We start from the raw sequence: 18349 nt of genomic DNA, 5'->3' as shown, positions 1-18349 counted from the left end.
CTGATCATCTTAAATGATGTAACTTTTTGTACAATGCAGTCTATTCCTCATAAAATATTTTATTTGTATGGTCTCCACCGTGGTTTGCATTATAGTAGAATTTTTGAAAAAAAAAAAAAAAAAAAAAGACACTGGGTCTGGGAACAGAACAGGACTCCCAGGGCCACACAGTTTCTATGACACCCTGCGGCCCCCATCTGTCTTCCTTGCCCAAATCACCTTCCCTCAAGAAGTCTGGTCCCAGCCCTGGGAAAGCTGGTTTGGTTCAATTCGGTTTAGTTTTACTCAAAGAGGTAAATCTCTACTAAACTTTCCTTTTTAAGAAATAAGAATATTTTAAGTCATATGTAAATTTTATACAGTATTACTTTTTAAAATATTCAAATATAACTTTATAAAAGAAAAACAGAATTTTAATGAAATTTCTTAGCAAGCAAGCCAAAAAAATTTTTTTAAAGATTCTTAAGCTAAGGATTTAATCAGGTAGGTCATGGGATAAATGATCCTTTAATTCTTTAGATTTTATTTTAAACTCAGATAAAAATTCCAATTACCCTTAACCTAACAAAAATTTACTACTTTTACTTTTTTAAACAGATCTCATCAGTGGAAATGTTCAACAAACTCTTACTACTAAAAACCCTGAAAATCATTGGATTTGAGTCCCACAACGCCTGAGCCAATGCCCTATCACAAGAGAGAGGCAGAAGAGATGCACGTCGTGTTACTGTCTGTGTCCTGGACTCCAGGAACTGGGCTCTACCTACAGACTTGGGAACAGGATTGTGGGGACAAACTACACCAGTCTCCAAACTCCCTCTCTGTCCTTTTTATCAACAGAATCTGAATTAGTTGTGGTATCTTTCAACACATGTAAACAAAGAAGCTTTTTTCAGCTGACTTTCACTGCACCATCCAGAGTCTAACCAATGAAGCATTCTTGTCTTTCACAAGCATCAGGAAATGCTGGGCTCTCAGAGGGCGGGGTATGAGAAGTTTAAGCAGACAGGACAAAAACAGTGGGGAAAGCGCCCGCCTATTGAAAACGCAGAGGAAAAGGCATCCTGCAGGAGGCTCTGACAGCGAATGCATTGCGGGTGTCAGGACTGGCTGGGACTGCTTTCCAACTCAAGCACATGGGCATGGGGCGGGGCATCTGGAGCGGGTTCAAGGGCGGAGGCTCAGACATGAACAGTGACTACCAACGCAGCTGAGGCAGAGGGGAGGCCAACGCCACACAGGCAGGAGCACAGCGGTCATCAGAAATGAGGAGTGTGGGAGGAGAGCAGCCAGAAAAGGGAAGATAAGCAGTGCCTTCCGTGCTGGGGGAACACGGGAGCAGCTCTTCAGGGCAGGAAGGGGTCGTCAATTTGCACCAACTCCTCAAGGACCCAGGCCTCACGCGTGCCAGGCCAGTGCCCTGCCACTGAGACACACACGTCAGCCCACATGTGCAGTCCCATTCTCAACCCAAGCCAGCACACACCCTGTGATCTACTGCCTAAGAAACCACTTCTTAGTTACTAGTTTTCAAAACATGTCAGACTTTAAAACAAAATCAATTTGCAAAATACAAATGGTCAGAAACAATGAGCTATTAACTCCCTATAGAACTACAGAACAGTAACAAGATTCTGTCACGACAAGTGTTTACTGAATGCAGGCACTGTACAATACAGGGATAATAAACCTTCTTCTAAACACCTTTTTATATTTTTTTGAGGCAGTCTTGCTAAGTTGGTAAGTTGCCCAGGTGAGGCTTGAACTTAGGATGTTCCTGCCTCAACCTCTCAGAAGGCCAGAATGACAGGTGTGCACCACTGGGTCCAGCTGACAATAAATTTTCTAACCATATAGGCTTATCCTCTGGAAGGGAAGACTGCATTAAATAAGCTTGTGGTAAGGGCTCCAAGCAAGCAGCAGGGGACACCAGGAAGGAACTGAACCGGGGCCTGAGATTCTCTGGAAGCCCAGAGGTTTCTTGAGAAGTGATTTTTTTACATTCAGAGCAGAGACTCACAGAAGATGACCAGGCAAAGAACAAGGAAGGATGAGAACTCCCAGGACAGGGAGCAGGACACACAGAAAGTCCTGCACACAGCAAGGCACAAGCTGGGAGGTGCAGAGCAGGGTAGGGCTGAGCCCACAGCAAGGGAATGGGCAGCACAGCCACAGGCTCCACCTCTGTCCGATGCCAGTGCATGCTCAGTGCCCAGCTGGGTACAGAGCTGCTCCACCACACTATGTGAACAGGAAGCACCCCAGAGCACACCGGACCAGCTCTGTGAGTCGCATCGTCCAGGTTCTACCTGCTGCAGACTTGGGAAGTCAAAGCACAACTGCTGGCACTAGCCATTCACAGTTCCAGGCAATATTAAGTAAGAAATTGAGTTCCAAAAAGGACAGATCCAGGGACTCCTCTCCATGGTCAACATGCTGAGCCAGCTCAGCAACAGCAAGTGCACTGGCCAATGTCCCGCAAGCAAGGGAAAGAGCAAGAGATGGAGCCAAGAGCCACAGGAACCTAGTCACAAACAGACAGGCCCAGGAGGTTGTCTGAAAGACTTGGGCTCCTGAACAAAAATGGGAAGCCTCTAACAGCTCTGAACCAGAGAGTGACATGATTTGATTTATGTTTCAAAGTGATCACTCTAGCTGCTGCCCTGAAAATAAAGAACAGCAAAAATTGGACAAATTGCTGTAGGAAGATTTTAATACAGTAACACAAGCGCTAGCGAGTGGTGGTGTTTCGTTTTCTTTCTGTATTTAGCACAGGGTCTACAGGGTCTCCCTGTGTAGATCAGATCATAGTGATCCTCCTGTTTTCAGCCTCCCAAGTGCAGGGATCACAGGCATACGCCACCACACCCCGTCTCAGCGCACCCCAAGGGTGGGGCCAGCACAGCACCATGGGGATTGAACCCTGCTGCTGTGCTCTGCTTAAGCAGGCACTTTAGATTGTCTGGAAGCCCAGAGGTTTCTTGAGAAGTGATTTTTTTACATTCAGAGCTATGTAAAAAAATCCGCTAACAGGCCAGCCCTGTAGTGGTTCCAAGTAGGTTATCACATAGAGGTGAGGAAGCAAGTAGACACTGCTGCATTCCGAAGGTGGGGGGCTACTCGAGTGGCTGAGGGCAGGAGCAGAGCTCATGGGAGTGCCAGCGAGCGAAGCAAACATGAATGTCAGCAGCACGGAAAAGTGGCACTTAAGCCATGCATGTGAGCTCTCACCTGAAATCTCACGCTCAGGGAGCCTGAGACAGGAAGAGAAGAAGTTCTGGCTCAATCTGCAAAACTTAGTGATTTTGGGAAACCCTGTCACAGTGTCTGGGGATGCAGCTCTCAGTGTGAAGGTCCTGGGTTTGTAAGTGACATTTGAACCATGAGATATGGTCACCCGGGGAATGAATAGTCACAGCAAAGGTTGGAGCAATGAGTTCTAGGCTCCAACAGTGAAAAGCAACAGAGATGAGGTGATACCAAAAAGGTATCAGGAAGGGCTGGCCAGATGGCTGAGTGGATTAAAGTGCCTGCTTAGGCAGGCACAATGACCAGGGTTTAATCCTCGGCACAAGTCATGTCCGCCCTGCCCCCAGAGAGTGCTGAGAGGGGGACTAAGACTGGGTATAGTGGCACTTGCCTGTAATCCCAGTGCTTGGGAGCCTGAAAACAGGAGGCTCACTATGAAACCGATCTGTGCAGTGGGGCCTTGTACACCCTGTATTAAATACCCTGGAGGGTACTAAGGATGGAGACCTGTCATCATAACTTATCCCAAAGCCACAGAACAGCAAGCCAAGAGGGACCCTGATGGATATAAACACGGGTCCATGTGTAACCGCCAATGTCGCCACCCAGCATAACGCATGTCCCGCCCGCAAGCTCACAGAGCAGAGTGCCTGCCACAGGAGGGCTGCCCTCCCTAGCTTCCTGCTCTTGCAAAAGTGAAGGCTCAAAGAAAAAAGGGTAACCAGCTGTTGCTGAGAGGTTGGGTAAGAGGAAGTCTCCAGTGACTGTTGTGGAGGAGTGACGGTAGAGGAACTCCACAGACACAAGAAGAGAGCAGGAGCCAGCACCAGAGCAGCCTTCTCACACCACCCCCAGGGCAGCGTGGCAGGGCAGTGTGGCAGGGCAGCATGGCAGGGCTGGGAGGTGCAGAGCCGGCGCTACCCTGGGCTGCGTGACAGTGGGCAGTTGCAGCACCCTGGGTGCTACGCTGAGTCCATGCAGACTGCCATGGCCAACACCACCACAGGGCCCAGACCATAGAACCTTACTTATTCTGGGCTCCGGGGCCCCAGCACAGCGACCTCCTTACTGTCCTCCCACCAGGACAGAGCAGGAGCTCAAGACTCAGGGCGGGCAGCAGTGGCCCCATCGTGCAGGCCTAGCCCCAAGCCCTCCAACTGCTGCCCACGCCATGACCCTGCTATCTGTTCAGCACTGCCGCACAGCTGGAAGGCAGCACATTCCGTTGTGAGCCCACACACCAAGCAGGGAAATCCATGTGAAGATGGACAGGAGCCGCCAAAGGGACATGCTTCAGCAAGGACAGCAGCAGGACCAGCTGGCACAGCTCTGAAAGAGGAGCCTCCCGGGCACCGCTCCTGCCGCATGCACTTTCTCAAGCAAGAACCCGCAGCACCCAGGGGCTCAAGCAGAGCACCGGGCTGCTGCAGGGAAGCCATCAGAACCCTGGGGCAGTATTTAAGTACGTGCCAGGACCAAAAACAGCACTGCGAGGGGAAAAGTCACTTCAGACCACACACTTACAGCCCAGAGAACGTCTAAGGACCAGGCCCAAGCGAAATGTGAGACCAGCTATAAAAGCAACCTTCCCCCACACAGGGAGAGGGCAAGGCTAAGTGCCCAGCGGCAGGTGGCGGATGGAGTGCCCCAAAGGCACACCATGTGGCCCGGCAACCCCCAGTGGAGGTGGACTGCCAGCTCCAGTGTCGGGGAGGCCACGGCTGCAGCCGGCTGCTCACCATCCCGGAGCCAGAAGGCCAGGAAGCCACGTGCCGTGCCTCCCTCCCAATCACTGCAGCTGACGTAAGGGCACTGCTAGTTAGCATAAGCGTGCCTTCATAGCGCAGGCTGCACTGTGAGGTGAAAGCATTCCCAGCTCTTGGCAGACGTTTCAAAAACACTCCTGAAATAACCAATACTGCAAGTTAATAAGAAGTCTTTACACATGTATTGCAGATGTTAAGGACAAAGTATTCTGCACAACCTTCTGCAAACAAATGTATACATTTAAATAAAACTGACAAATTCTAAATGACTACAACTCTCCAAAACTGACATAAAAATCTAAATAGCCTTAACGCTATTAAAAAAAAAAAAAAAAAAAAAAAAACTGAATTCCACAAAGAAAGCTTTTGGTCCAGATAGCTTCGTTAGCAAATATTCAAGAATAAACTACAACAATCTTAAAACAAACTTTCCACTCAGGCAGCTAACGCAAGATGGTCAAGTTCAAAAGCCAGCATACACAGCTGAGCGAGATTCTGTGTCAAATAAAAATACTGGGGTTTGTTTTGTTTTGTTTTGTTTTTGGTCTTTTTGAGATAGAATCTTACTGTACAGCTCAGGCTGGCCTTGAGCTCACTTTGTAGCCCAGGCTGTTCTCAAATTCACAACGATCCTCCTGCCTCAGCCTCCGAGGTACTATCAAATAAAATTTTAAAAGGGCTATTGATGTAGCTTGTGGTACAGAACTTGCCAAGCATGAATAAGGCCCTGAGTTCAATCCCAGTAACACACACACACACACACACACACACACACACACACACACCCTTTCCAACCCACTGTGTTAAAGCCGAGATAACATCAATATGAAAATCTGGTGCTCATTTCTGCAGCACATATATTGAAAATGGAAAAATCCATCAAGGACATTACAGAGACAGAAGAAGAAAAAAAAAACACAAAGACAAGGTCAGCCTAGATAACATATTAAGAGCCCATCTCCAAAAAACAGAGGTCAGGAGAGGTTCACACCCACGATCCCAGCGCTCTGAGAGGACGAAGCATGAGGATCAGGCCAAGGCCAGCACAGGCAACTCAGACCCAAAGCCCTGAGTTCAATCCCTAGTACAACCACAGGAACAAAAAAGAAAACTTCACTTGCCAAATCTTACTGTAACACACAGCTCCCTCTTATAAACATTAAAAGATTAGCAAACAGCAAACCACACCCAGGAAAAATACAAAGTTTATTTATTAACATTTGAAAATTGGTACATGTCTTTCACATTAAAAGATTAAGAATAAAAATGATAATCTCATTATATGCAGAAATAGTATCTACTAAAACTCAATATCATTTGTTTTTAAATATGCAACCATGTGCTTTAAGTTTATGATTTTATTTAGCAAATACACACATTCCATCACTACCACCGCATCCAAAAACACAGCACCATCTCCAGCTCCAAGCAACCACTACTTTCTTCAAAATCATTAGTGATTTTAAAATAATTCAAATAACCTAAAAATAAAAGGCAACGCCTTTTATCTGACAAAAAGCACCTATAACAAACATTACAGTAAACATTTTATTTATTGGTAACACAGGGAAAGGTAGCCTTTCCAAACTGGAAAAGAAAGATAACGTCTATCACCACTTTTGTTCAATACAAACTGAAGATCTTTCTAGATGCTACAGTAAAGAAAATACCAGGAAATATGGGAGAGTTAGAAAAGGTAAACCAGATGGGTAGGTGGCATACACCTGTGACACCAGCACTCCAAGGCTGAGGAGGGCTGCTGCAAGTTCAAGCCCAGCCTAAACTCTACACAATGAAACGCCATCTCAAAAAGATGACAGAGACTAGGGATCAGGGTCAACTAGACCTTTATTATTATGTGTAGAAAATTCCAAAAGGATCTACAGATGAATTACTAGAATTAACAGGTATAATATGACGCTAAAAATGAAGCCAACAGATAGAAATTTTATTTTTTTTTAAACTTTTTAAAGTTTTTAATACCAGGAGAAAATATCATACCATGTCTTATAAGTAGATTGTAAGTCAAAGAAACAGTATCAATCAGAAAGCAAAAATTGAAATTAAACAATATTCAGAAAGTAAACTAAATATTAATTAATTCAAAATTGAAATAAATATTTCAAAATAATATTCAAAAATTAAAATTAAGTTGTGAGTCCAACTAAGAGGTCAGAATGCAGTGTAGCATATGTACAAATCTGTGATCAATACAAAGTAGTCACAGAGTATGTGATTAGTTTAATACATAGAAAAATATCAACTAAAAAAAGTTTTCATGATAGTAAAGAATTACTAAGAATAAACCATAACAAAAGTACTGGAATGGCAAATATATGACTAGCACTTCTAACAGTTTGTGGATAGGATATTGCACAAAGTTCTAGTGGATGTGGACAGTGTCCATGACACTTACTGGTGGCCAGGTGTCACTTGTGGGATTGAGCTAATGCTATTTCCTTGATATCCACCCTGTAGACCTGGACAAAACCATGCCCCATAGGGTGCGAGAGAAGTCCATTTGCTGAGTATGCTGATGGAAATATTTTGCTGCTGTATACAAAAGAATAATTGAAAGACTGCTGTTGTATACCTCTTAATCTTCTGTGTTTAATTGTTTGCCCTGTTTGGTGGGGTCCTTTCCATTCTCATTCATGGAGTTGTGGTCATTTTGATCACTCTCTAGAATATCTTTTAGTAGTCCATGTAAGGTTGGATTTGTCGTTATGAAATTCTTTAGTCGTTCTTTGTCATGGAAGTATTTTAGTCCTCCATTAAACTTGAAAGAGATTTTTGAAAGGTATAGCAGTCTGAACTGGACTCTGTTTTCTTGGAGGACTTGAAGTACTTTGCTCTTCTGATAGGTTTTCCTTTAAATGTGATCTGTTTCTTTCTCTTGAGGCTTTCAGCATATTGTTCTTGTGCTGGACTTCTGGGAACTTGATTATTATATATCTGGGTGTATTTTTAATTAGGTTGATGTTGTTTGGGGTTCTATATGCTTCAGCTGTCTGAATGTCAGATTGTTTCCCCATATTTGGAAAGTTTTCTGGCATTCTGCCCATATTCTTTTTATATCATTTGTATTAATTCCTTCTTTCTCATTGATGCCTCTTAGTCTCACACTGTTCATAGAAATTTTAATTTATGAAATTAAAATTGCACTTCTACATATCAGTAACTATATTTCTATAATGATGTCATTTATAACAGAATTAAAACATCAAGTTCCTAGGAACAGGTCTAGCAAATGTTTAGGATCTCTACAAAGGAAATTATAAAACATCACTGAGAAAAACAAGAGCTGTAAGAAAATGAATGGCAACATCATGCTCACAGATGGGAAGACTAACTGTTGTAATGACGCCAAGTCTCTCCAAACTGACCTATTAGATAGGAGTGATGTGGAACCAAGCAAAACCAAGAGGTTTTCTACTTGTTCTATAAAATTTATCATGCTTTCTCAATTTTTTTTTCCATTTATGTATTTGGCACAGGGCCTCAGTAGGCAGCTCAGACTCAGAGTGATCCTCCTATTTTCAGCCTCCCCAGCACGGAGATTACAGACATGCACCACCATGCCCAGACTCATTCACTGGCTCAGCACCTAGGAGGCTAGGCCAGCACGATGGACCCTCTCTTCCCTGCGCTTGCCAAAGCAAGCTCCAGGCTAGCTTAGTCTGCTGAGCTATTTGGTAATAGCCCCAAGCTTTCTCAATTTATATGGAAATGCAAAGGGCCAAGAACAGATAAGCTGAGGGAGGGAGAGAAGGGTAAGTAAAAAGAACTGAGATATTTTTTGCATATATATGAACTCCCCATGAGGAGCATGACTATTATGTACTTCAAATACAGATTAATATACAAAGTATTAAGAAAAGAATAGATAAGTAATCTTAGAAAACAAGATAGAACACTTGATTCACCCGCTCTCAAGACTTAACTTAAAAGCCACAGCATTAACAGGCAGCCCCTGATACAAGGAAAGACAGTGGGCTAGAGAAGAGAACCCAGGGACAGACCACAGAGCAGGGACATCTGACTTATGACAAAGTGGAGACACTGAGCAAGGAGGAAAGGAGAGGCTCTTCAATAAATCTGCAGGACAACTGGAAAGCCATACAGAATAGTTAGACTTGCCCTCTTCCTAGCCATAAATACTGTTCCACGCAGGTGCAAGGATACAAATCAAGGCATAAAAGACACCTCTGGCGCTTCACCTGTCCTGTCATGCCTCACTACTGTGGCATGCTAGTTTTACCTGGAAGTGTCTACATCTCTTTGCCCTTGACCTTCTGGGAGGCGGCTGAATGTCACGGATTGATGTCCCACCCTCGCCACCCATGCCTATCACTAAACACATGAAAAACTTGACAGCTGGAGCTGCCCATACACTCAGTGAAGGGCACCCCACCCCACTCATGAAGTGGATGCCTCAACCCAGGGTATTCCTTGAGATCATTCTCCTATTAATCACTTAACTGGAATCCTTAGGTAAAGTGCTGCTTCAGAATAAAACAAGAACAGAAGTCCAAGAGGTATCACGACTGTGGATGGAGAACAATTGTTAACCACAATTAGTTCTGTTTTTGTAAATGCTCACTGAAGAAAATACTTTAAGCAACAAAATGGTACCACACATGCAGCTCTGTCCTGGAAATTACAAATGTTCCATATCACACGTTAAGTACTACACAGCTCAAAATTTGCTTCACACTCTGCTTGTAAACCGCAGAAACCTGGAAACACTAATCAACTGCACATGACTACAATCAGCCTGCTATGTTGTGTAGTTCTCCTGTGTATGATGTTCATGCAACTTCTGGGCAAAGTAATTATCCAACCACAAAACAGTGAAGTTGAATGTTTTACAACAGGGGTGAAATGAAAAGCCTTGAGTAAACTGTCCCATCTTAGCAAGCCTAACTTCTCAGATGTGTACACCTGAATTCTATATGCAACAAGCAACTACAATTAAACAATTTATTCATATTTTAAATGTAATTGTTACTGAATTCAATTATTAAAGGTATTAATGTCTATTAGCATAATTTTTTAATCTCTTAAAAGTTTAGTTTAATAATTTACTTCCTCATTCTCTTAATTCAAGGAACAGAGGGATTTGTTCTAAGTGTGTTTGTAAATAGGATATCATGTCTGCATCTTGTACAACAAATAATCACTAGGAAGGCAGTATGCAATGTGTTAATTATTGGAACTGTCCTACCAATCTGATTTGAAACTGTCTCATTGCTATTTATTTCTCAATAAAATTATGGAAAAAAATAATTTACTTCCTTTGGAATTCTACGGATTTGATTTGATGGTTTTAGAAATCATCATACTGTGAAGTTACAGGCTTCAGGAGATTTCCATAGGGATTCACAGAGTAAAGCAAACCAGAAAATGTTTTTTTAGAATTCTGGTCAAGGCCAGGTGGCGCATTCCTATAATCCCAGCACTCAGGAGACTGAGGCAGGAGGATCGCTGCAAGTTCAAGACCATCCTGGGCTAGAAAATGAGCTCAGGACCAGCCTGAACTGCACAGGGAGACTCTGCCTCAAAAAGACCCCCCCAAAAAAAGATACTGACCATTTAAAATAGACAAGTAAAAAATTAATTAATTAATTAATTAAAATAGACACATGACTGACCATTTTCTTTTAAATCATGCATCTAAATACCCAATAAACATTAAGAAAAGGGGGCCGGCCAAATAGCTCAGTGGATTAAAGCGCCTGCAAGCAGGCACAGGGGCTGGAGTTCATCTCCAGGCGTGCCATGGTGGCCCCACCCCTGGGGCACACTAACATGGCAATTGAGACTGGGCGTGGTGGCGCACACCTGTGATCCCAGCTCTTGGGAGGCTGTAAACAGGAGGATCATTAGCAGTCTAATCTAGTAGTGAGACTCTGAACACCCTGTAGACCCTTCCCTAAAAAATACACACAAAAAAGAAAAATACGAAAAGGTAGTTTACCTCATTAACAATCAGAGAAGACACTTTAAAACCCCAATGCTAACAGTGAGCATTCACCAAAATGACCACAGTCTGTGCATCCGACCCGAGCATGGCTGGCAGGGAGCCGCAGCAGCCCCAGCACAGCTTGTGAGAGTGCTGCCTCACAGGGCACTGCGGACTGCTGAGTGGCACCATCCGCTAAGGACCGTGATCTCAGGGCCTCAGACACACCCACAGGCAGCCACACACCGCTAGCAGATGCACACAAGACGCTCACGCAGCATTATTTAATGAACATGAGAAATGGAAAGGCAATCAATGCAAAAAGAATGAGCTACCCAGAAAGCAGTACCAAGAACTCCTCCTTTATTCACAGGCTTCATTATAAGTGATTAGGTTTTTTTAACTTGAGAAGAAAATAACAGAGAAGGCTTTTGTAACATTCTCAGAATTAACAGTTTCATAAATAATTTAAACTACATTTAATATACCACATATTGGGCTGGGGAGATAGCTCGGTAGCGTAACACCTGTCTGGCAAGCACAAGCTCCCAAGTTCAATCCCTGGTACCACACACCATGCCAACAAAGCAGGGAGGCTGAGAGAGGAGGATCACTACGAGTCTGAACTGCGTAGTGAGATCTTGTATCAAAAAAAAAAATTTATATACATACATATATATATATTTATATAAAAAAATTTATATACATACATATATATATATATGAATACTTTAAAAGTCTTTATCTTAAAAAAAAAAAAAAAGAACTGAAGTGTTTACAGAGAAAAGACATCAGGAATATTAACCCAAACAACGCAACGGAGAGGGGCCCTATCCCTGAAACCACGCCAGCTGGACAGGAACTGCTGGATCCAGGGGATGGAGACACGGAGTCCTCTGCACTCTTCTGCCTGCGTTCATGCTTTCATTTAAGGCACCATGAAAAGTGGAAAGCAAGCCAAGTTAACAAACCATTTGCAAGACATAAAACTAACAAAGGATGATGATGAGACTATAAGAAGACCTCCTCCAAATAAGAGAAACCGATCACCGCTGGGCATGGTGGAGCACGTCTGTAACCTCGGCACTCTTCGAGGCTGAAAGAATCCCACATTCAAGCCATATTCAAGAGTGGGCAATTAGTGAGACCTTGTTTCAAAATAAAAAGTGAAAAAAGGTTTGGGACTGTAGCTCAGTATAAAGGCTCTGGGTTCAATCCCCAGTTTGGAGACGGGGGAAGGTGAGGCAGGGCAGTAACTTGAACCCAGTATTTCCAGACCAGTTTGGGAAACAAAATGGCAACCCAACTCTAAGGAAAGAAGGAAGAAAAGAAGAAGGGGCGGGAAGGACATGAAGCAGGGAAGGAAACAGCAAGGGTCCATAAATAAAGGAAAAGATACTCATATTCAAAACAGACAAAATGTGAATGTGCGTGCATGTGAAGCCACTCTGGAAAAAAAAAAAAAAAAAAAAAAACGAGAAATTATACGATTCCAGGCACTGGCTGCATGGGGCTAGAGGAAAATAAGACATCAGGAAGCCAAGAGACCATCAGTTTTAGTCTTCTGTCCCCAGGGGTAGTGGGTACATGTGCCCTTAGTTATCACGTCACTTATCAAGCTCTCTACATACTCTTTGAACTCATAAACACTTTATAATTTACAATGGATCACTCAGAGCATAAGGGGGAAAAAAACTCTTGAAAGTCGAAGTATTAGCATAAAAACATCATCTCAAAGTTCAAGCAGAAAGGTCCCCAAGAAACAAAATGATGAGATGGAAAACAGTCTGAGGACTGACCCACACGTGACCAAGCAGAGATCCAGAAAGAGAAGTGATGGCGGGAAAGGTTGTGAGGTGGTCTCTGACAAGTGAGGGGCGCGAGGGCTCAGAGTGAGCACCCCTCAGACACACCACACTGAAGCTCTCTCAGCTGAGGCACAGGTGCTGTGATGATACTCGAGACTGTAGCAGCGATAAGACCCCCCAGCCTCAGCACTGGAGGTGGGCTGCATCTCACAGGCTCCATGCATCTCAACAGCGACACTGAAGTCCTGGGAGCAACAGAACCACAACTTCAAAGATCTGAAGGACAATGATTTCCAGTCCAATTCTGTGTTCAGGCGGAGCAAACACAGGAGTAAAACCAAAATGTCTCAGACATCCAAGGCCTCAAAAATGTTTACGCCCATCCACCTTCTTCCCTCAGGAGCCTACCGAGGCATGTCTGTCAGAGCAGGGAAGACGGCAGGGAAACGGCACTGAGAACAGGGAGTTTAGCAAAGGAGACTTCCAATGCTGCTGAAAGAAAACTCCAAAATGTTCACTGTACTATTTTAAACCCAGAGAGACACTAAGCCAGACTTGAGCAAAGAGAGAACCTGTTTCAGGATCTCTCCTATGTGACATTATACTGAGAGAAGATTCAGTCTGTCAGCAATTCTGGGCATAGATTAGGTACACAGAAAATTAAACAGAAAAATAAAGTGACTGCTGCTTCTGAAATAATTAGTAATTATAAAGAATACTTTATACAATCTCAATAATGTGAACAATACAATCTCTCCAATAATTAGGGACTGGGGAAGACTTAAGGGAAGTGAGCATGTCTATGCAAGACATGGAGCAGGGCTGGGCACAGCAGCTAGAGAGCCAGGCCTCGGCTCCCTCCGCGGACGGCAGACACAGACCTCACACTGGAGGGAAACTCACGCAGCAGGAGCACCAGCGGGCCTCTAAGGGATGTGAAAGGAAACAAAAAACTCAGCTCCACAATAACTGCCTTGAGGACACTGGAGACAGAAGGGGGCTGCTTTTTATTCCAAATTCAGTAGAGCAATCCCACTTCCTAAACAGAACTACACATGCCATTTATAAAATATAAAAATCCGCTTCTAAAAAAATAAGGGAGCTGAGGTCAGAGAAGACGAGAACTAGCTTCTCATCTCCAAGTGCCTGCAGCTTCAGGACCATGAGGGGAGCCTCTCCCCTGACCCCTTTCCAGTGCACAACAGAACTTCCTCCTCGCCTAGCTTTCAGAGTTGGCTTATCTCACTTTTCACTGAGGAAAGATCTGAAAATGAGGATGTGTGAGGAACATTTTTGGGTTTTTGCTTCTTTTTGTTTGGTCTTTTACCTTTCCAGCAGTAGCAAAATATTCACCATCTGGAGACCATTCCATCAATTGTACGGATACTGACGTTCTAAGAAAAACAAACTTAAGCAGTTAGCACTTTTTAAATAGAGCATATTATATATGTAAATGATCTGACTTTCATACATCAAAGCCACAATTACCAGAACGTGTTTTTGCCTCCCTAAAAATTTCACCTTCCTAAATCTGTAACTTAATTGCAAATGCATACAGGATGCCCACGTACACAGCCCACCAACCCCTAACCTATCAGGTTAGACACTGACCCCACATCTTCCTGGGCTAGCTGGTCTCAGCACAGACCCTGTCCCTCTGGTGGTGCAGCCACCCTCCAGGGGAAGGAGCGACAGCAACACCCTCCCCACCCACACCTCATAAGTGTGAGTAGTTCCCAAGTGACAACACCGTCAACTCACATCCCAGAGCCCAGAGTAGGAAAACACAGCTGTCTTTTTGTAGGCAATGAGCTAGAACACAGACTGAAGGAGGACATAATAGGTTTTGACTGGAAAGGTCTACTTTCTATGCTTTTAACTGCAACTGTACTATCAAAAAATAAAGATTTTTTTACGAGAACATAATTTAGGAAGCATATTTTAAAACATAAAATTTTAATGAACATAACAGAGTTAGACACTAACCTGCACTGCCAGACACACTTCCAATCATTTAAAATGGGTGGAACTTTACTGTCAATTTCTTCCTCCTCTTCCAGAATATCACCTCCTGGAGGAGCCCACAATTGAATAGAATCTGTTGCTGTCAATAATCTGTTATCTGAAAATTAAAGAATGTTCTGATGAATAAGCAAAGAATACCCAGGGAAAGAAATACACATATGGGTTCCTATTTAGGCCTGTACCTATTTTGTGAAAAATAAGCAGTACCACCTATGAAAAACACTTGGAGTTGAGGCTTCTAGAAGAATCAGGGGAAAGTAATTATGATAATCCCTAAACAACAAAGGACAGCGCCGCGAGTGGTGGTGTACAGGCTGGGGCAGGAAGACTGCAGAGTTCAAGGTCAGCCTGGGCTATACAGTGAGTTCAGAGGGAGCATGAACTTTACAGTCAGACCCAGTCTCAAAAAAAAAAAAGAAAAAAGAAAAAAAAATCTTACAAAAGACTTAAGAATAAAAAAGAAAGCTTCTATCTATCAAAGAGCTAAACAGTATACCATGCAAGTCTTAAAAATAATAAAAAGCAAAAATAGAATGGCAAATCCCCAAACCTCTGACATATACATATACATATACATATACATATACATATACATATACATATACATATGAAAATGTTCACTGGATTGCAAGGCATGTACATGCTTATAATCCCAGCACCTGGGAGGATGGCACAGGAGGATCACCCCAAGTTCAAGGCCAGCCTGGGCTACATAGCGAGACCCTGTCTCAAAAACAAAAAAGATTCTCAAGATGTAAAAAAAATACCTGCAAGTTGAATGTAATTTGTTTTCTATATGGAATATAAAAGAATCAATAATTTTGTATGTAGGGCTTGGTCTCTGCTTTATTTATGATTTTGCTTCTTATTAAATACAGTAAGAATAAGGTATGTTAATTTAGGAAATAAATCTCTGTTTCTTGAAATAAAACATTAAAAGGCAGGGGCAAAAAAGAACAAAACAGCATAGAACAGTAAACTGAACACTACAAAGCAATGAATTCAAAAAGAAAATATAACATTTATCATTTCCATGTTGTGGAAGACCATATTATACTGTAATCATACATGTAAAACCAGTGTTTAATTTTTCTAATTTCTAAGTATAATTGACAAATACCTTGAGGATCCCATGCCAGGTTGTATGTCACTGAATTCAAAAAAAACTGCCCGGTTTTAAGCCACTGACACTTGAGTTGCTGAAACACAGATAAAGAAAAAAGAGATGTCTTTAAAATATTCATAAATTCTACCATTTCATCATTTTCTTCAATGTAAGACTTTATGATCTGAAATAGAGATGCAAACACTATTTCCACGCAGTGTTTTAAGAACATCCAACGCCCGCCCCGGGTCACGCGTGCCGAGCACCAGCACCCGTGAGCGCAGTCTCCGGGCCTCGCTCTGGGCAAGCCACGCGCCCTCCGCCTGAGCAGGCCCTTCCCATGAAGGCCACGCGGGCCCTCCCCCTCACTCTGCCGCCCACCCAAAGCTTCGTTTACAGCTTACTAACTCTTTATCTTTACTGCACATCATGCCTGCTACAAAGGTGTTCAGAAATGTTTATTAAAGCAAAACCTCATGGGGACTATCATCATGTATTGTAAACACGTATTAATAAAATTTTTAATTAAATTAAAATAGACACAGTAAAAAGAGATCCTAATTAACATAATATAAACTATCTTAAAAAAAAACTGTAAAACTCCTAAGAAGTCAACATATACAATTACAGAATTTACATATAAATTATAATATATATTTGCATAATATATAAGGTAAATATATATTATAAATATATAATATAGAACATAAATATAGAACATAATTTATAAACTTTTTCTATTCTTCCATACTTTTAATATTTTCATTCTAAAAAGTAATTTAAAATTTAAAAAATCAACCCTTTCACATGAAATACTATACCGTCTCCCTATGCAGTTCGAACTGGTCTTGAGCTTAATTTGTAGCCCAGGCAGGTCTCAAACTTGCAACAATCCTCCTACCTCATCTTCCTGAGTGCTGGGATTACAGATGTGTGCCACCATGCCCGGCCATGAACTACTATATTCTAATTTTTTTAAAGTCCACTTTAGGGGTTGGGAGATGGCTCAGTGGAATAAGAGCTTCCCTGGCAAGCACAAGGACCTGAGTTCAATCCCCGGTTCCGCCAAAAATAAATAAATAAATAAAAAGGATCTTTAAAAAAAAAAATAAAAGTCCACTTTATATCTTTGTTGTACATCAAGAAATACACAACATTCTCTTATGCAAATACAGGACAACATACAGTCATGTCAGCTTAGGCAAGTTAATAACTGTCCAGCAAGTACAATAGTTTTTAAAATGGCAATACTTTTTATAGTAATTTTAATACATAAGTAATTTATACAAGGTTTCATGACTACTTAGAAATAGAATTTTAAGATATGCCTGCAAAATCTGCATTTCATTATCTAAAAATAATTTTATACTTTATAATCAGGAAAACATGTTGCTTTTTTTTTGTATTTACTACAGTACAGGGTCTACAGGGTCTCACTACACAGATCAGACTCTAGTGATCCTCCTGTTTTCAGCCTCCCAAGCGCTGGGATTACAGGGGCGCACCACCACACCTAATCTCAATTGCCCCAGAGGCAGGGCTGGCATTGCATGCCAGGGATTGAACTCCGGTCCCTGCATCTGCCTAAGCATACACTTTAATACTCTGAGCTATCAGGCCAGCCCTAAAAATGGTTATTTTTAAATTCTTACCACTGCTTACCAAACGTAAGTCATTATTTTAAATGAATGAATTATTGCTAAGGTTACATATGATTATTTTTTCCTGAGGTATTTAATCCATGAACCAACTACAGTACTTCACAGAAATTTTCAATGTGCAGCCTGGAACTCTAAACACTGAGAGGCTTTTTTTGTTGTTGTTTTGTATTTTAGTAGTACTAAGGATTGAACCCCAGGCTCTGAACTGTGCTATATATCCCCAGTCCTTCTATACATTTTATTTTGAGACAGAGTTTAAATCACTAAATTGGCTGATTGTGGTGGCATAAGCCTGTAATCTCAGCATTAGGGAGGCTGAGGCAGGAGGACCATTGCAAGTTTGAGACCAGCGTGGCTACAAAGTGAGCTCAAAGCCAGACTGAACTGCATAGTAAGACCCTATCTCAAAAAGACAAAAAATAATAATAAAATAAAATAAATTGCTAAATTGGCCAGGCTGGGCTTGAACTCTTAATCCTCCTGCCTCACTGGCATGCACTACCATGCCTAGCTACAGAATTTTAATTATGCTCTCTAGGTGAATTGTTGGATCAGTGGTGCCGGGACTGACCTAAGACCTTCCACATGCCAGGAAGTCACTGGAAGGCTCTCCACCAATAAGCTTCCTGCCAAGGCAGATCATAAGCGCTCTCCTATTTGGCACCCAGACCCTACTACTAATATAGACAAAGGCTACCACCTTAATGTACAGTTTTTCAAAAATGTAAAAAGAAACATCTCTCTCTCTCTGTCTCTCTCTCTCTCTCTCT

General features: G+C 42.4%; 1 protein-coding gene across 2 annotated transcripts in view; it reads right to left on the bottom strand.

Moving 5' to 3' along the window:
* Positions 1-18349, bottom strand: part of Dmxl2 (Dmx like 2) — a 167329-nt gene that overhangs the window by 101631 nt on the left and 47349 nt on the right. For both annotated transcript variants that reach the window (XM_004638996.2, XM_004638997.2), the window contains exons 4-6: positions 15934-16012; positions 14775-14910; positions 14116-14182 (exon numbers count right to left, since the gene is read on the bottom strand). In XM_004638996.2, coding sequence (XP_004639053.1) covers positions 14116-14182; positions 14775-14910; positions 15934-16012 — 282 coding nt within the window. The remainder of the gene's footprint in view (positions 1-14115; positions 14183-14774; positions 14911-15933; positions 16013-18349) is intronic.

Source organism: Octodon degus, unplaced genomic scaffold (assembly GCF_000260255.1).
Source record: "Octodon degus isolate 3935 unplaced genomic scaffold, OctDeg1.0 scaffold00105, whole genome shotgun sequence".
NCBI lineage: Eukaryota > Metazoa > Chordata > Mammalia > Rodentia > Octodontidae > Octodon > Octodon degus.
The sequence above is the reverse complement of the archived record's forward strand: the minus strand, read 5'-3'. Positions and strand labels throughout refer to the sequence as shown.